This window comes from Coptis chinensis, chromosome 5, assembly GCF_015680905.1.
Source record: "Coptis chinensis isolate HL-2020 chromosome 5, ASM1568090v1, whole genome shotgun sequence".
In the NCBI taxonomy this organism is placed as follows: domain Eukaryota; kingdom Viridiplantae; phylum Streptophyta; class Magnoliopsida; order Ranunculales; family Ranunculaceae; genus Coptis; species Coptis chinensis.
The window spans coordinates 98,277,132-98,293,445 of record NC_141460.1 but is presented as its reverse complement, the minus strand read 5'-3'; the positions used below and the strand labels follow the sequence as shown (position 1 = coordinate 98,293,445).

Here is a 16,314-nt window from a genome sequence, read left to right as displayed (position 1 = left end):
ATCGACCACTAATATTAGTTGTAACTTGGAACACGCCATAAGGAAATACTTATTGAACCTTCCATCTTATCATCTTAACATGCATGTCATGCCATAAAGTATGCACGACATACATGTTAGGCACCAAATGTCTCAGAATTCAAATTCCCTAGATGGTTGGACATTGGTGAGAGTGTGTTCCCAGATAGTGTCTGAAGGTGCAAGGACAAAAATGTCGATTTAATTTTAATTAATTTTTCTTGGTCATTAGTTATTTATTTTATTTTAATTTTGCTGGGTAACATATTGTTGTTATGCAATTTGAACTTCACCATTCTACCATTATTGAACTACGAACCATAAAATATTAAATTGGAGTTGTAACTAACGATTTCATTATTCCTAGCAATTAAGCCATATGCGAAGAAAAACGATTAACTTACTGAAAAAACTTGGATGTCCTCTAACTTGATAAAAAGGACTATATACAAAATTATATGCACACCTCTGCCTCAGGGAGATTATTTAGTCCTCGGTCATTTCTTTCATCTAATATTCAACCTCCCATCACATATCTAGCTTCCTCTCTAATCAGGACAAATCTTGCAAGTAACTTTCGATCAGGAATAATCAGGCTAGATTCCACTGTCTGCAAAAACACTTATCCACATGAGATAATATACCTACAGCATTTACATCATATTTGTCACAATTATACGACTATGATTGATTTTGAATAAAATTTCTAACTTTACCAAGTTAAAAGAAGAAGCAGCAAAGACAGAACTAGGGAAGAGTATCTTAGAGACAATGTCTTTACTATGAGTGGCTTCACGTGGTATAATGATATGATGAGAAACTGTCAAGAACCCAAGGGTTCAATATTATCAAATGTGAATATCTTCCGGGTAAGTGGTTATTACCTAAAGTAAATCATCAGCCTGGTTTGCTATATCGTTTAAATATGATGCAGAAAGTTAAACTTTCACACCTTTCTCAGTTCCAAATACGCCACCTTCTGCATCCACCCGACGGAGTAATCCATTTCAGCTTTCTTTTTGGGCTGTTCAACAAAGCAGACCAACCATCTGAACCTAACATCAGAAGTCGGAACAACCTCACTTTGCATTCAATAGATGGTCGTGGACTCGTGGTCCAAATTTCCTTACAACACCTAGCATATAGCAAAAAAATATAATCTCACATGTGTGGGGGGGTACACCTCTTGGTAAGATGAGATAACAGTCTGCTTGATCACCCCCAAAAGCGACTTGTACGTGCTGCATTGAAAAATAAATAAATAAAAATCCACTTAAACAATTTAAAGCAATCAATTATATCCATCTTAAGACACTTTCAAGTCCTAAAATATAGATTATCAAAAAAGTCCTAAAATATATATATCCTTCTAGAACTAATGACCTTACTGCGTACCTGTCTACCTGATCACCATTGTCCTTCTCAGCAAGTTGGATCATGTAATCGAGCCGAGGGCCATCACAAGTCCAGATTCCATCTCATCAACTCTCCTTCCGATAAATCCATGTGCAACAATTTTCACGGCAATCTCCTCAGATGCTTCATTCATATTGATCTCCTCAAATTGCAACCAAGTTAAACTTAAATGGTAACATACTGACAATAACCTCGATATCTCATACATGTGCATATATGGGACCAAAGGTCGCTCAAAAACTGGCTCAATGCCTCAATGGTTTTGAAGTACTTAGGAGAAACCCGCGAATATACCATCCGATGAGCAATATGTTTATCAGTCGAAAATTTAAATTTTTAAACGAACATTCACAATTATTGTATTCCACAAATGAGGAACGATAAGGCCAAACGACATCCCAAACAGATCAGCCCACCGTGGGCAAATGAGATACATTTTTCCACTTTGTGATACGCTTAACAATCCAAGGAGCAAATATATTACTGCGGATAAAGCTTACAATAGGACTTACAGGCTACAGCTAATTAAACTACAGATATTCTGGGCATGCACAAATTTGGGGAACAAAAAAAACTGACTTTGAAGCATAGTAAAATTTCAGATAATACGTCGACATTGGGTGCGTTTGTGTACTTGAAAATAATCAAACAACTTTTTTTTGGTAACTAAATAATCAAACAACTAAAAACTATGAAAACAACCAACTTTAACAACATCAAGGGCCACTCTAGAAAGGGTTTCTCAAAAACACTTGTAAAATTGCAGAGAATGAATTGTTGAAGTAAATTATAGTTACAAAAGTAATCATATCTTGAAGTACAGAAGCGACTTGTTGGGCTAAATCACTAAGGCTCTGTTTGACAGTGTGAATAGAGAATCCATATTCAAGAATTGGTGACGTGGGGAAGTCATGTTTACCTTGTATACGTGTTTGGTCTGTCTGAAACGTGGATACTCTAGTAAGCCCCTTGAATTGCGGGAACACAAAAAACGTGGATAAGCAAATCCAAAGGAAAAGCCCAGATTCACTAAAACGTGTTTTCTGTTCATGAAAAAAAAAAAAAAAAACAACAACAACAACAAAAAAAAAAACAAAAAACAAAAAACAAAAAACGGTAAAGAATGCTCTCCCTCTCTCTCGAGAACACAAAAAACGTGGATAAGCAAATCCAAAGGAAAAGCCCAGATTCACTAAAATGTGTTTTTTGTCGATGAGAGGAAAAAAAAAAACCCCCATAAAGAATGCTCTCCCTCTCTCTTCCCCCTCCCTCCCCCACCCCCCATGAGAATCATAGTAGTAATGAAACCATAAACCTTACGTATTTTTCTCTCTCTCCGCCTTATTTATTTCCTCTCATTAAAACATATTTTTTATCTTTTATTTATTTTTTCTCCAAAAAGTAGTGTTTAAATCTTCATATTATTCATCAAATTGGGATTTTCCTTTTTTTAGGATGTTTTTTGTATAAATCAATTGGGTGCTTATGTATTCAATATTTAATTCGAGTTTTTTTTTCCTTTAATTTGTTTATGAGTTTTTATTTGTTTTTAAGTTTTTATTTGCAAATTTTGTTTATGAGTTTTTTTTTTTTGTTTGTTTTTCTTTTGTATGATATAAAAAATGAGTATATAGGTGTGAATGTCAACCAAACAGTACACACAAATAGTTGATCTCATGACTTGTATCACCTAATCATAGTTAAGTAATACAATATCTCTTGCAGCCAAACAGAGCCTAAATACATAGCAGAGTAAAATTCAATTACAAACACAGTGAATTTCGCATTAGGATACAAAAGTAAAGCACTTGGAAATCTTATAGATGTTACCTTTCATTGCAATTTGACCTCAAAATAGTTGAGAATTACATCTATCATTCTCAAAATTACATCATCTATCCTTTTCAAAATTACATAAGAACAGAACCTAAAATATATCTTTTATTAAGATACCAAAAATACCAGAAAGACTGCTTCCACCACAACTTCTTCAATTCGATGCTAAACCTTTCCTTTGAGCAGCATAACAGATCATAAAAACGTGTAGAACTGCAACTCCAACTTGATTGTGTGAATAATCAACCGAATCCTTCTCCTAGTCTTCACTCAGTATATCAAAATCTTGTAATTCGATGCCCATACGCTCATTAATGCTAGATTTGCCATCATAACCAGAGTTTGGGACCAAGTTTTTCAACTCCACTTGAACTTGTCCAAACTTGAGAGACTAAATTGAAGCAGATTAAGCACGTCTTTAGCTCTATTCTGAGTCTCAGCAATTATGAATTCATAACCATGATAGAGCGAAAACTACTAACTACAAAAATGGAGAGTTACGACGTCAATGTTCTTGGAAAGGCTGATAATTACTGCCAGAGGAAAGATGTTGAAGAATTGGCTTATAGAGAGCAACATGAGGGGTCGTGAAAGTCTCGTTTCTTTATGGATTCATCAAAGCGAGAATAGCGAAACATTTGGTGTTCTAGTTGCATACCGTCAAGGAAGATGTGTCATATTTCAAGTTTGTGACATTGTTATTTGGCCATGATCTGCTACGATGTTATAGGTGTAAGATATTTTTTTTATTCTTCTACTATTTCTCATGTATTTATGGTGTTTTGTTTTAGATCTCTGTATGTGAGGATCTCCCTCACAACACTCCTATGTTTCTACTTCACTTTGTATTTATGTTATTTTTATCAATAAAATTCAATTAAAAATAAAGTTTGTGGAGAGACTATTCAAGAAAGAATAAAGAAAATGTTCGGATCAATTTTGACAATAATTGTTATCTTCTAAATTTTTTGTTATAAAAAAAAAATATTTGTGGGGGAGACTATTCAAGAAAGAAAAAAGAAAATGTTAGGATCAATTTTTAAAATAATTGTTATCTTCTAAATTTTTTGTTATAAAAAAAAAATGTTTGTGGGGGAGACTATTCAAGAAAAAAAAAATATTATGATCAATTTTTACAATAATTGTTATCTTCTAAATTTTTTGTTAAATAAACTAACCGTTTGCATTCATATGAAATAACGTAAACAAATCATATCGATCTATAAGATATAACAATTTTATTAGGACTTTGCTTAGGGCCCCTGATTGCCTTGAGCCGCCCCTGGAAGAGGAGGTGCCCTCCCATGATTTCTTCTTTTAGGGGACTATAAGCTTGCACCAATATTCGAGAAGGATTCCTACTTAATAGTCTCCTTGCTATTTTCACTCTTAGATGTCCTTAAAGTGCTTTGTAGAGCTTTCTACCTCTCCATTCTGTTTATGGTAAATGCCATAATCGGACGTTGATTTTAAGATTAGGACATAGTAGCGCGTTGAAAGTGACAGATAAATTTTATTCCAACTACGGACGTGGCCTCCACAAAAAGCAAACGCTTTGTTACGTTTATACCATGTCATTTTTTTATCCTTATCTTTCGCCAATACTACTCTCTCCCACCTTTCTCTCTCTCTTTCTCATCAATACTCTCTCCCATCTCTCTAATCTTTGAATAAAAAAAAAATTAAAAACAACAATTTAGTTTTAATCCTCTCACTCTAACACTTCTCTTTCGCAGATCTTCGTTTTGATGAGGTCATGGAGTTCATAAAAAAAGATGTCGTTTGGATAAGATTGGTTACTATGAACTTGATTTGTAGATTATTTGTCATTTAATGTTTGTGTTTGGCGTGATGACAAGTACTTATGTGCTTGGTGAGTTATTCCTCCACCTATACACTATTATCCAATATAATGTCTTATTAATTCCTTGTTATGTTGTTTCTATATTCGTTTTCAAAAGAAATATCTACAACAGTAATGAAGATTAAAAAAGCTAAGAAGAAATAGCTCTCAAATAGCTAGAATGAGACGAATTTAATAACACCACATAATGTCGTATAAGTGAGATACAATGTCTTACTATGATCATATTTAGTTCAGTTAAACGTGTTATTTAACATCACCACATAATGTCGTACATGTGAGATACAATGTCTTACTATAATCATATTTAGTTCAGTTAAACGTGTATTTTCAGGTTATCCAAATACGAATGTTACAACACTACATATTGTCGTACATATGAGATACAATGTCTTCTTATATAAATATTGTGGAAGAATATTAGGGGTATTTCATACTATGGTCAAGTAGAGCCACGTCATGAAGTGGAATAAATCTTATTTGACACATTAAACAGGCTATTCTGTCTCCAACTCTTTAAGTGAACGTCCTATTCAAGAATTTACACATCTGTTTACACCAGCGATATCAATGATGCCTTTTGCATATTCTTTTGGTCCTCTGTTTAGGGAAAAATGGCTTTACTTTGTCTATGTTGCTCTGGAGACTGGAGAAAGCAGGTCCTGCATTCATAAATTGGGGACAGTGGGCTGCTACAAGGCGAGATCTCTTCCCTACTAATCTATGCGTTCATCTCTCAAAGCTTCAAACTATCAAAGCGCCAGAGCATAGTTTCGAGTTATAGGTGTTGAAGAATTGGCTGATAGAGAGCAACATGAGGGGTCGTGAAAGTCTCGTTTCTTTATGGATTCATCAAAGCGAGAATAGCGGAACATTTGGTGTTCTAGTTGCATACTGTCAAGGAAGATGTGTCATATTTCAAGTTTGTGACATTGTTATTTAGACATGATCTGCTACGATGTTATAGGTGTAAGATATTTTTTTTATTCTTCTACTATTTCTCATGTATTTATGGTGTTTTGTTTTAGATCTCTGTATGTGAGGATCTCCCTCACAACACTCCTATGTTTCTCACTTCACTTTGTATTTATATTATTTTTATCAATAAAATTCAATTAAAAAAAAGTTTGTGGAGAGACTATTCAAGAAAGAATAAAGAAAATGTTCGGATCAATTTTGACAATAATTGTTATCTTCTAAATTTTTTGTTATAAAAAAAAAAAAAAAAAAAAATTGTGGGGGAGACTATTCAAGAAAGAAAAAAGAAAATGTTAAGATCAATTTTTACAATAATTGTTATCTTCTAAATTTTTTGTTATAAAAAAAAATGTTTGTGGGGGAGACTATTCAAGAAAAAAAAAATATTATGATCAATTTTTACAATAATTGTTATCTTCTAAATTTTTTGTTAAATAAACTAACCGTTTGCATTCATATGAAATAACGTAAACAAATCATATCGATCTATAAGATGTAACAATTTTATTAGGACTTTGTTTAGGGCCCCTGATTGCCTTGAGCTGCCCCTGGAAGAGGAGGTGCCCTCCCATGATTTCTTCTTTTAGGGGACTACAAGCTTGCACCAATATTCGAGAAGGATTCCTACTTAATAGTCTCCTTGCTATTTTCACTCTTAGATGTCCTTAAAGTGCTTCGTATAGCTTTCTACCTCTCCATTCTGTTTACGGTAAATGCCAGAATCGGACGTTGATTTTAAGATTATGACATAGTAGCCCGTTAAAAGTGGCAGATAACCCCCACAAAAAGCAAACGTTTTGTTACGTTTATTCCATTTCATTTTTTTTATCCTTCTCTCTCGCCAATACTCTCTCCCACCTTTCTCTCTCTCTCTTTCTCATCAGTACTCTCTCCCACCTCTCTAATCTTTGAATAAAAAAAAAGAATTAAAAACAACAATTTAGTTTTAATCCTCACACTTTAACACTTCTCTTTCGCAGATCTTCGTTTTGATGAGCTCATGGAGTTCATCAAAAAGATGTCATTTGGATGAGATTGGTTATTATATATGAACTTGATTTGTAGATTATTTGTCATTTAATGTTTGTGTTTGGCGTGATGACAAGTACTTATGTGCTTGGTGAGTTATTCATCCACCTATACACTATTATCCAATATAATGTCTTATTAATTCCTTGTTATGTTGTTTCTATATTCGTTTTCAAAATAAATATCTACAACAGTAACGAAGATTAAAAAAGCTAAGAAAAAAGAGCTCTCAAATAGCTAGAATGAGACGAATTTAATAGCACCACATAATGTCGTATAAGTGAGATACAATGTCTTACTATGATCATATTTAGTTTAATTAAACATGTTATTTAACATCACCACATAATGTCATACATGTGAGATACAATGTCTTACTATGATCATATTTAGTTAAGTTAAACGTGTATTTTTCAGGTTATCCAAATACAAATGTTACAACACTACATATTGTCGTACATATGAGATACCATGTCTTCATATATAAATATTGTGGAAGGGTATTAGGAGTATTTCATACTATCATCAAGTGGGGGCCACAACCGGAAGTGGAATAAATCTTCTTTGACATATTCAATGGGCTATTCTCTCATACTTTTTAAGTCAACGTCCGATTCAAGAATTTACCATTTTGTTTACTCCAGCAATAGCAATGATGCCTTTTGCATATTCTTTTGGTTCTCTGTCTAGGGAAAATGGCTTTACTTTGTCTATGTTGCTCTGGAGAAAGTAGGTCCTGCATTCATAAAATGGGGAAAATGGACTGCTACAAGACGAGATCTCTTCCCTATTGATCTATGCGTTCAGCTCTCAAAGCTTCAAACTATCAAAGCGCCAGAGCATAGTTTCGACTACACTAAAAAAACTGTTGAGAAGGCATTCGGGCGCCAACTTCTGGAAATTTTTGAAGATTTTGAAGAGGCACCTGTAGGATCTGGACATGTTACCCAAGTACATCGAGCTACTTTGAGATGTGATAATCCAGACAAAGCAAAAAAGACCCGTGTGGTTGCTGTAAGTCATCCTGGTGTTGCCGAATCAGTTATGAAGGATTTGTCGATTGTTCAATTTTATGCCAATGTTTTGAGTTCATTATTCCCTAAGCTACTTCATTTAAGTTGTCGAGATTTGATGAAACTTTACAACAGTTTGTAGTTTTCATAGGCTCGGAAGTCAATCTTTCCTAGAAAGCTGTGCTTAAGATCTGTTTCTACCATATGTTCGAAACGTCTATGGATATAGATTTCCCACAGCCTCTATATCCTCTTGTGCATCCTGATGTCTTGGTAGAGACTTTTGAGGAAGGGGAAAGTCTTGCACGCTTCATTAGAGCATTTGCAATGCAGGTGATAGTTTTCACCCCCTCTATCACCGCCACCTCCTCACTTTTCACCCCCTCTATCACCAACCCGGTGATAAACAAGGTGAAGCTGTGCAATGCAAAGGTGATAAAAAATATCTCGGACGGGATGTTGGATTCCGTCTGGACATAAAAATTGAAAAAACACTCCGGACGGAATGAAACATCCCGTCTGAAATTTAAAAAAATCGAAAAAAAACCGAAAAATCATGCGAGACGGAATCTAACATCCCGTCCTAAAAAAAAACCCATTTTTTAAAAAAACACACGAGACGGAATCCAACATCCCGTCCGAAGTTAACAAGTCAGTGATAAACTCGGTGGAAGGTTTCACCTTGTTTTGAACTCGGAAAAACTATCACCGAGTTTATCACCCAGCATTGCACAGCACTTTTAGAGGAAAGTAGGTGATAGTTATCACTTCCCCCCCTCTATCACCTGCATTGCAAATGCTCTTAAGGGTGATAATGATCTGGTACTTCCTGTTGGACTAGTTGTATGAAAACAGCAACTAGAGTAGAAAAGTGAACAACCAAAGTGCGATTAGGCTGTCTTTAAGGAAATATTTCGTCCTTTCCAGTGGTGCAGAAAGGCAACAGTGGTGTCTTGGCCAAACCACTACCCACTAGCTAGCTAGACACACAGAGTAAGCCCAATCCCAAACCCGAATACATAAGATAGGTTGTTAATCTATCATGCTAAGGTCAGACTATCACACAAAAGCGGAATACATAAGAATTTTATTTGGAAGCTTCTTTCAAAACGCTTTTCAGAAACAAAATGTTTATTTGTGTTTATTGTGACAATCGGATTGAGAGATTCTGACACCATTATGGATGCTCGCAGCAAATGACGTAGCGTTCTCAATACATGCACTTCTCTTTACAGCAATCACCCTGTTCCAAGTTCTCATATATGATGTAACTAGTATTATCCTTCATCAGCTATTAAGTTGCTTTCATTTGGATATGATTGAGTTAGTTAGATGATGAAGGCCCTTCTTGAAAAAAGAAGAAGAAGAAAATTATGTCAATGCTAGATTGAATTACAATGGGCCATTCAGAGGCTTAAATAGACAACTACAATACATAACATAGAAACATTTGTGAATACTTCCTTCCATATCACTAGTTGATACTGATCGTAATATATATCAATGCTAGCCACAATCCAAAATATTCCCCAATTCTAGATACAACTTTTACACAATTGTATGTAAAGTTTGTGTGTGCGTGTTATGTTTATATCGATGATAATTCAATAACTGTGGGCTCCCCACACCGTCTGTGGAGATCGAACCCTCTATCGCATGGTTGAAAGGCACAATCTGCCACTGAACTAAGATAGCTTGTCTGTGAAACTTTGCAATTAATTACAAATGCTCATTCAAATTTTTTATTCTTCTTATTATTATTTTTCATTTAATTATCTTTTTTCACTAGCACATTTAATTGCACATACAAGTTTATGTAGAAAGCATGTTTTTGGTTCTAAACTCTAAGATGTTTTGTTTGGTAAATAATTTAAAAGACATGAAACTTTTCTAATTTGGAAATTTGGAAATTCTGCAGTATTTCAAAGAATACTATGTATCAGTTGTTGCAGCCACGTCTCAACGTTCTTCTTTTTGAGATATGTGCTTTAATGACAATGATCAAAAGCTATGGGAGGAAGATTCACATGAGTATGTAAGGAAGGGTTATGATGAGTGTTACTGTTCTAAATGCTTGGATAATTTTATAGGAGCTGATTTTGATGTCCTAAGTCTCACATGTTTCTCTGCAGATATCATTGAAGATTTATATAGTCCCAGGACCGCTTCCATGGATTTTGTTAGTGAGTTGGTTAGGAAACGAGGAAAAGAGAACCTTCAGAAGTTCATTCTATATATCGTGGAGGTTTTTAAGAAGTAATCATTAATTTCCAACCTTACACTGCATTCAGTCTGTTTTCTTGTTATAAGAGTGTTGCTAATATTGTTGGTTTTTCCAGATATGATGAAGCACCAGTGGAGTATAAACCTTACCGACAGAAAGATGGTGCTCTTCTTGCTATTGGAGCGTTATGTGATAAGTTGAAACTAACTGAACCATACAAGTCTAAGCTTGAGCATATGTTAGTGCAACATGTTTTTCCTGAGTTTAGAAGTCTTGCTGGACACCTCAGAGGAAAGGTTTGCTGTTTTACATTCCTCTTCAGTTTATTCATTGGTTAAAATGGTGTCTTGGTTTAGTTCTGGCTGCTGCTTTGCAGGGATAATTGTTAATTTTAATTGTGCTTATATAAACGCACAATTTCTTCATCTTGAGGGCGACAAGCGTACGTTTACACTTGTTATCTATGTAACATCGACACTTCATACTTTACAAAAACAAATTTGTGTCAGATACTATCAACAACTCACGACATATTAAAGGTTATGTACCCGAGTTTTCGGAATATTGCCGTGTTGGACACTGATAGACGGACCCATGTCAATGCCTCTGGTTCGCTAATGAAACAAGTACTAGTGCTTTTGGATTGTTCTTCAAAATAAAAGTCAAGGCTGTATTAATCAGTTGTGACTTCTATTTATTTGTGGGTTACTGAGCTTGCTTTGGGTTTGTAGATTAAAATGATTATTGCGCTTGTTAGTTAACATCGTTGTCCACTTGCATTTAGAAATGTGTTCGACAATCAGACTAGGCCATATCTTAGTTCAAGTCTTGTTAGGACTTAGTGGTTGGCTTATGGATGCATTTGGTAATAGTAGCGGTCAGTTATTTTCAGCCCTTCAGTGGATGGGCTTTCTCCCTCCTTTGAACCATGCTGGTGTTGCTTGCTGTAATAAATTAGCATCTTTAAAAGGTGTGTGAATACAAACAAGGAAATTACATTATAATTCCTAAACAAGATATTACAGTTCATTAAGCCTTGTAGCATCTTCAAGAACAAATCCTCACCAAGTGTGCATACACTATCTCGGTTCTGTTTCGATAAAAGTTTTATTTAGAATATCCTTATTAATGTTATTATCATTATCATTATCATTATCATTACCATTACTACTACTATTGTTATTAGTACTAGTAAATGGGCACGTGCATTGCACATGTTAGTAAGGTAGAAAATTTTGTATTTGGGAAGAGGTATGTCAGAAAACAGAAAATATCAGTAAATTTTTGTGGGTGAAAAAGAATGTGATGCAAAAAATCAGACACATTCTACGCACATGCATCATAACTGGGAAAAAAAAATTGTTGTACTACTATTCTATCTGCAAGAAGACTACCAATATTGTTATCTATTGGGGAAAAAAATTGTAATTGTGTCTTCAAATTGCACTATTATAACAAACATAAAATGTGTCCAGAGTTTTCGAATGGACTTCACTCTACTTCCATTCCACCTAAACCTAGAATGGGTAATAAATCTAGATCATGATACATATAGATATAACAATGATTTGAATGAACATCAATAGGTTTTTAGCCAAAACAAAACAACAATATCATCCTTGTTACAAAGTGGGATATACATGCCAACATCATCTACACATCTGGATAAACACGATGTATACACTCTTGAGCGATTTCTTCTATACCCTTACATAAGAAGAAAACCACGATTGTTGGTAGTGTCTGAGAAGCAGATAGAGGACTAATCATTAAGTCTGTTGATAAATTGTCGATATAGTGTCCAATGTGAAAAGAGATTCTCTGAAGGATGTCAAAAGTAGGTTTGTTGCCTTCCAACGATGATTATCTGGTGAAAAAAAAATATCCACCCCATTTCTAATTTAAGTTTAACCTCGATGATTCATTAGCTTTCACAATAGAAGTTGTGTCCGTTCAGTGACATATCTGGGAATCACAAAGAACACAGTTCATATTCCTTTCATAATATGATGTAAAACTATCTATTATCTCTAAACAAAAGGGTCCCCACTAATATGGAGAAGTAGATATTTAAGAAAAATAAACAATCAGATAGCCTCATACCTCTTTTGCCTCGCTGTAGAAAATCTTATTCTTCATCCATAGTTCATATACAATTTGAAGAATTTGAAATATATTATATATTACATGTTAGACAGAACTAATTAAAATATTAGAATAAGGTAAGACGGCAAATAAAAGTGATGTCATTACCTATCACAGTAGCTGGTTTAATGTCAGATACAATGAAGCACTTTGAATCATTCATACAACACTATGATACCACCACTACACTCTGGCCTCATTCCTCTAGACTTGAGACTGACAAAGCAAGATTGGGCATCACAATTAACCGATTCACGTTCGATATCAATGAAAACAATAACCTGAAAGTGGAAACTAAAATGACAGTAAGGGGATATGATGATGATCCAACTTGTATCTTAATAAACATTTTGGTAGTTGAAACAAATTTTTTTGGAAGACATGACAATTCCCTCATGCATACTGCTAGTGGAAGTCAAAGTTCAAACCAATGGCAATCTTAGATAATTTAAGTTAGGGGATTTTTCTTTCTCCATTTTTTTTTCGCCTAATGTATTATTAGTTAAATAAAAATGTGAAGATCGCTATCTATTAAGAAAGGTGCATTCTAAGACATATAAAGGAAGAGACAAAATGCGACTCGAACACGAAATTGCATAACAAAAGTAGTCCATACCACTAAAAAAATTTAAAAACAGATGAAGGGTAATGCATAGAGTCAATCCCACTCAAAGGAACAAAAGATGAAAAATGAAATTATGAGTAAATGTCTTTCCATTATGATTAAATTATTTTGCACGCGCCCGCAAAAGCTAGAAAACAAAATAAATAGCAATGGCTAATAAAGATCTAGAAAACATATATAATATGTATGTAGAAACAACAATAATATAGATTCTAATAATGACAAAACATATTATAGTATGTTAGAAAAAACAGCAGGGTGCATTTAGGGTAAATATAGATGATTTACTTTTCAAAAATTTATGAAAAGAAATTTACACAGCCCAAGTAAAACGAAAACCACATTTTTGGAAGTGTTGTGATAAGCTAATGGAGGACAGACTATATCAAGTGTTTCTAGATGCAACCTTCTAGCTGGTGACAATGTATTCAACGTGAATATGTTTTAGTGTAGGATTTCAAGTGATTGCTTGCTACCTGATCTGGTAAGGAGCATGAGAAGAACGCTGATGTCGGGTCCTGTAAAAAAGAATCACAGGCAGTCCTTTATCTTTTATGTGCGTCTTTTTTCTATAGCAAAGTTTGAGTAGGCAAAGTTACAAAATATGTGTTCTTCTCCTCAAGATGCTAGTCTGCAAATATAGCCCTTATAATTCGTAGTTTGGTCTGGACTATTAGCCTGATTTAACATGGAGCACAAAGGTTCGTTTTGCAATTGGTCGATGTGTAGGAATCCGCCATGAGTGTTAAATTCAAAGGTACGTTCAAACTATATAACTCAGTCAAGTATAGCAAAATACAATAAGGCACATACAACAATTAGGAACAATAATTTTGCTTTTTACATCATCCAAACCTATATAATAACATTAGATAGACTATTAAGTTTTAAAGATACAATAAGTATGTCCTTTTGATAGATTTATTCAATCTGATTCATGTGATTGGCTAACTAAGAAAAAAGTCATTAACCAAGCAAACAGATGGGAAACCTATCAATTTCAAAATAACCCAGCCCTATTTATTTTGTGTAAGGAAGGGCGATACATCCTCTCTGCTCCTAAGTTAGATATCAGGATTATCGGGAGTTTGAAAATCACTCCGCATCTGCAAGTATGTAAAACCAACGACCAAGTGTAGAATAGCAATTATGACCATGATCTACTAAGAAAAACCAAAATGTGTACCTATTGAGACATCAAATGATGTCTCTCATATGAGAAGCAATCAAATATAGGAAGAAATCACGTAATTGAAAAAAAATAATCAAGTTCTTGCGCAATATTGTAACCAACTTCTAATTAAGAAAAAAAAATGGTATAAAATTGTTCAATTCATGAATCCACGGTATACTAAAAAACTACTTGACATTAATACTTATTGTTGCTTCAAATGTTGTCACTACAAATGCCTAATTGCAACTAATTAGAGAAAATGCGTTTCACCTGAGCATCTCACCAATCAAACATTTTTTTTAAAATCTACCATTTGACTCGATGCTACAATGGAACTAACAGTTGTGTTCCAACCTGAAAAATATATAATTTAACCAGTCTTTGCAATATATCGCTGTAGAATATAGTTGTAGGGGTCAGTCGCCCACCATATTTGTATTAATATATTATTATGAAACTTACCAACCAAAAAAAAACTAATATTAGTTTGACGCAAATTCCTAGATTCGCAAACTGGGCGTCACAACAACATAAGCAACATGTAACATAACAAACAATACCAACTATAAAATTTAATAATAAAATGCAAAACAAAAGTAGTTGGACATCCAAGTAGTAACACAAAAAATTGCAACACTTAAAGCATGCTAACAACAATTAAAACCAGAATCCGTAGATAATAAAAAACAAACAACACGGTAAGAAAAATAGTTTGATCAGGAAAATAAATGCATGCTCGTTCGACCTTGTTGAGTAAATTAGAAGTTGTGAGGCACAGTAAAAACTCGTTTCGTTCTAGGCTGTTTATGTATTTTGTTTGTAGAAACACAAACTCTTCATGGGATGCTGACATTTTAAACCTGTACAATATGGTGGGCACCCAATAAATTTTTTTTTTTTGTAGATTATTGCCTTCACTTCTAAAAGGCGAGAATTCTTGTTGAGTGAGTCGCATTGCCAGGCATTCTTCGTCGACTCTGCTTTTGTGACATGCTACGATATGATTCTTCACGGGTATGATATAACTCTCTGTTAAGAAAAAAAGTGAACGTTAACATAAATAAAAGAATGAAAAAAAAATTATATAATATATGCAGAATTGTTATCTAATAAAAGTAATCCGACCTCTTCCATGGCAGAATCAATGCGCAACAGGTAATGGAGGAGAATTGTTGCAGAGAAGTGCGGGAAATGGAGAAGATGAAACTCTTTTTTTTTTCTTTTAATTTGGAAAAGAAAATGAGCATTCTAATACAAAAAACTAAAGTTATGTAATAGGTAAAAGGAAATTGTACATCAAACACAAACAATTATCTTTGAGAAAAAGAAAGAGTAATCTAACCTTTCTGGTTGTCCAACTTTCCGGTACCGTTTCGATTTAAAGCTTTGGTCTAAAGCCAGGAATACGGGAACAGATACAGTTCTGGTTGTGGTTTTGGTGTTGAAGGCTTAGGAGAAGGAGAAGGTAAACTGGGCCTAGATGCAGAACTACACTTGGACGCGCAGTCAACTGGCTTATTAACCACTGCAGAACATGTCTTCGCTTCCTTCTGTCTCAGTCGATCAGGCAAGCAGTTGCTTATATCATCCACAAAAATGTCTGACTTGGTTGAAGGCACACACTCGTTTGCCTCACCATTGAAGAAATTGTAAGAGAATGTAAAATTTTTAAAGCTAGGCAACTTACAAATACCTTCAGGAACAAATCCAGTCAGTGTGTTGTGTGCTACATCCAGCGCCTCCAATTTTTTATTCAAATTCTAAAAGCTCATGGGAAAGTCCCCAGTAAAGGAATTAGACACCGAATAAAAAACTTGTAAGTTCTCAAGCAATCCAATTTCTTGTGGCAAACAGCCAGAGAGGTTGTTATTCAATAGAATAATTTCATTCAATGTGTTTCTCATCCTCCCGATGCTGCTGGGTATCACTATGTAACCATTAAGAGTCATAGCCTGACTGCAAAAAAGTAATTATATAAGTTGAGTAGTTGAC

The 16,314-nt window shown here is 34.4% G+C and overlaps 1 protein-coding gene and 1 pseudogene across 3 annotated transcripts; one reads left to right on the top strand and one right to left on the bottom strand.

The window, feature by feature from the left end:
* Positions 1-116: 116 nt before the first annotated feature.
* On the bottom strand, positions 117-2,266 carry LOC147500795 (protein PEP-RELATED DEVELOPMENT ARRESTED 1, chloroplastic-like; annotated as a pseudogene). Its single transcript, XR_015197086.1, has 5 exons — positions 1,414-2,266; positions 1,184-1,259; positions 903-1,073; positions 485-628; positions 117-191 (listed from the first exon to the last, which is right to left on the bottom strand). The product of XR_015197086.1 is annotated as a protein PEP-RELATED DEVELOPMENT ARRESTED 1, chloroplastic-like (transcript).
* A 7,541-nt stretch (positions 2,267-9,807) lies between these two features.
* Positions 9,808-11,358, top strand: LOC147500794 (importin beta-like SAD2). Of its 2 annotated transcripts, XM_086559433.1 has the most exons (4): positions 9,808-10,185; positions 10,287-10,410; positions 10,494-10,674; positions 10,755-11,358. In XM_086559433.1, the coding sequence occupies exons 1-4, from the start codon at positions 10,089-10,091 to the stop codon at positions 10,758-10,760; spliced, it is 408 nt and encodes a 135-aa protein (XP_086415559.1). In that variant the 5' UTR covers positions 9,808-10,088; the 3' UTR covers positions 10,761-11,358. The 2 variants fall into 2 exon arrangements, with proteins under 2 accessions (XP_086415559.1, XP_086415558.1); XM_086559432.1 differs by having other exon boundaries at positions 10,494-11,355.
* Positions 11,359-16,314: the final 4,956 nt, after the last annotated feature.

Bases quoted from the DNA above. Each gene is read 5' to 3' on its own strand.
- LOC147500794 (XM_086559432.1), top strand. From the start codon at position 10,089: ATGTATCAGTTGTTGCAGCCACGTCTCAACGTTCTTCTTTTTGAGATA. The intron at 10,186-10,286 runs GTATGTAAGGAA...GTTTCTCTGCAG, and splicing joins TGGGAGGAAGATTCACATGA to ATATCATTGAAGATTTATAT. The intron at 10,411-10,493 runs GTAATCATTAAT...TGGTTTTTCCAG, and splicing joins ATCGTGGAGGTTTTTAAGAA to ATATGATGAAGCACCAGTGG.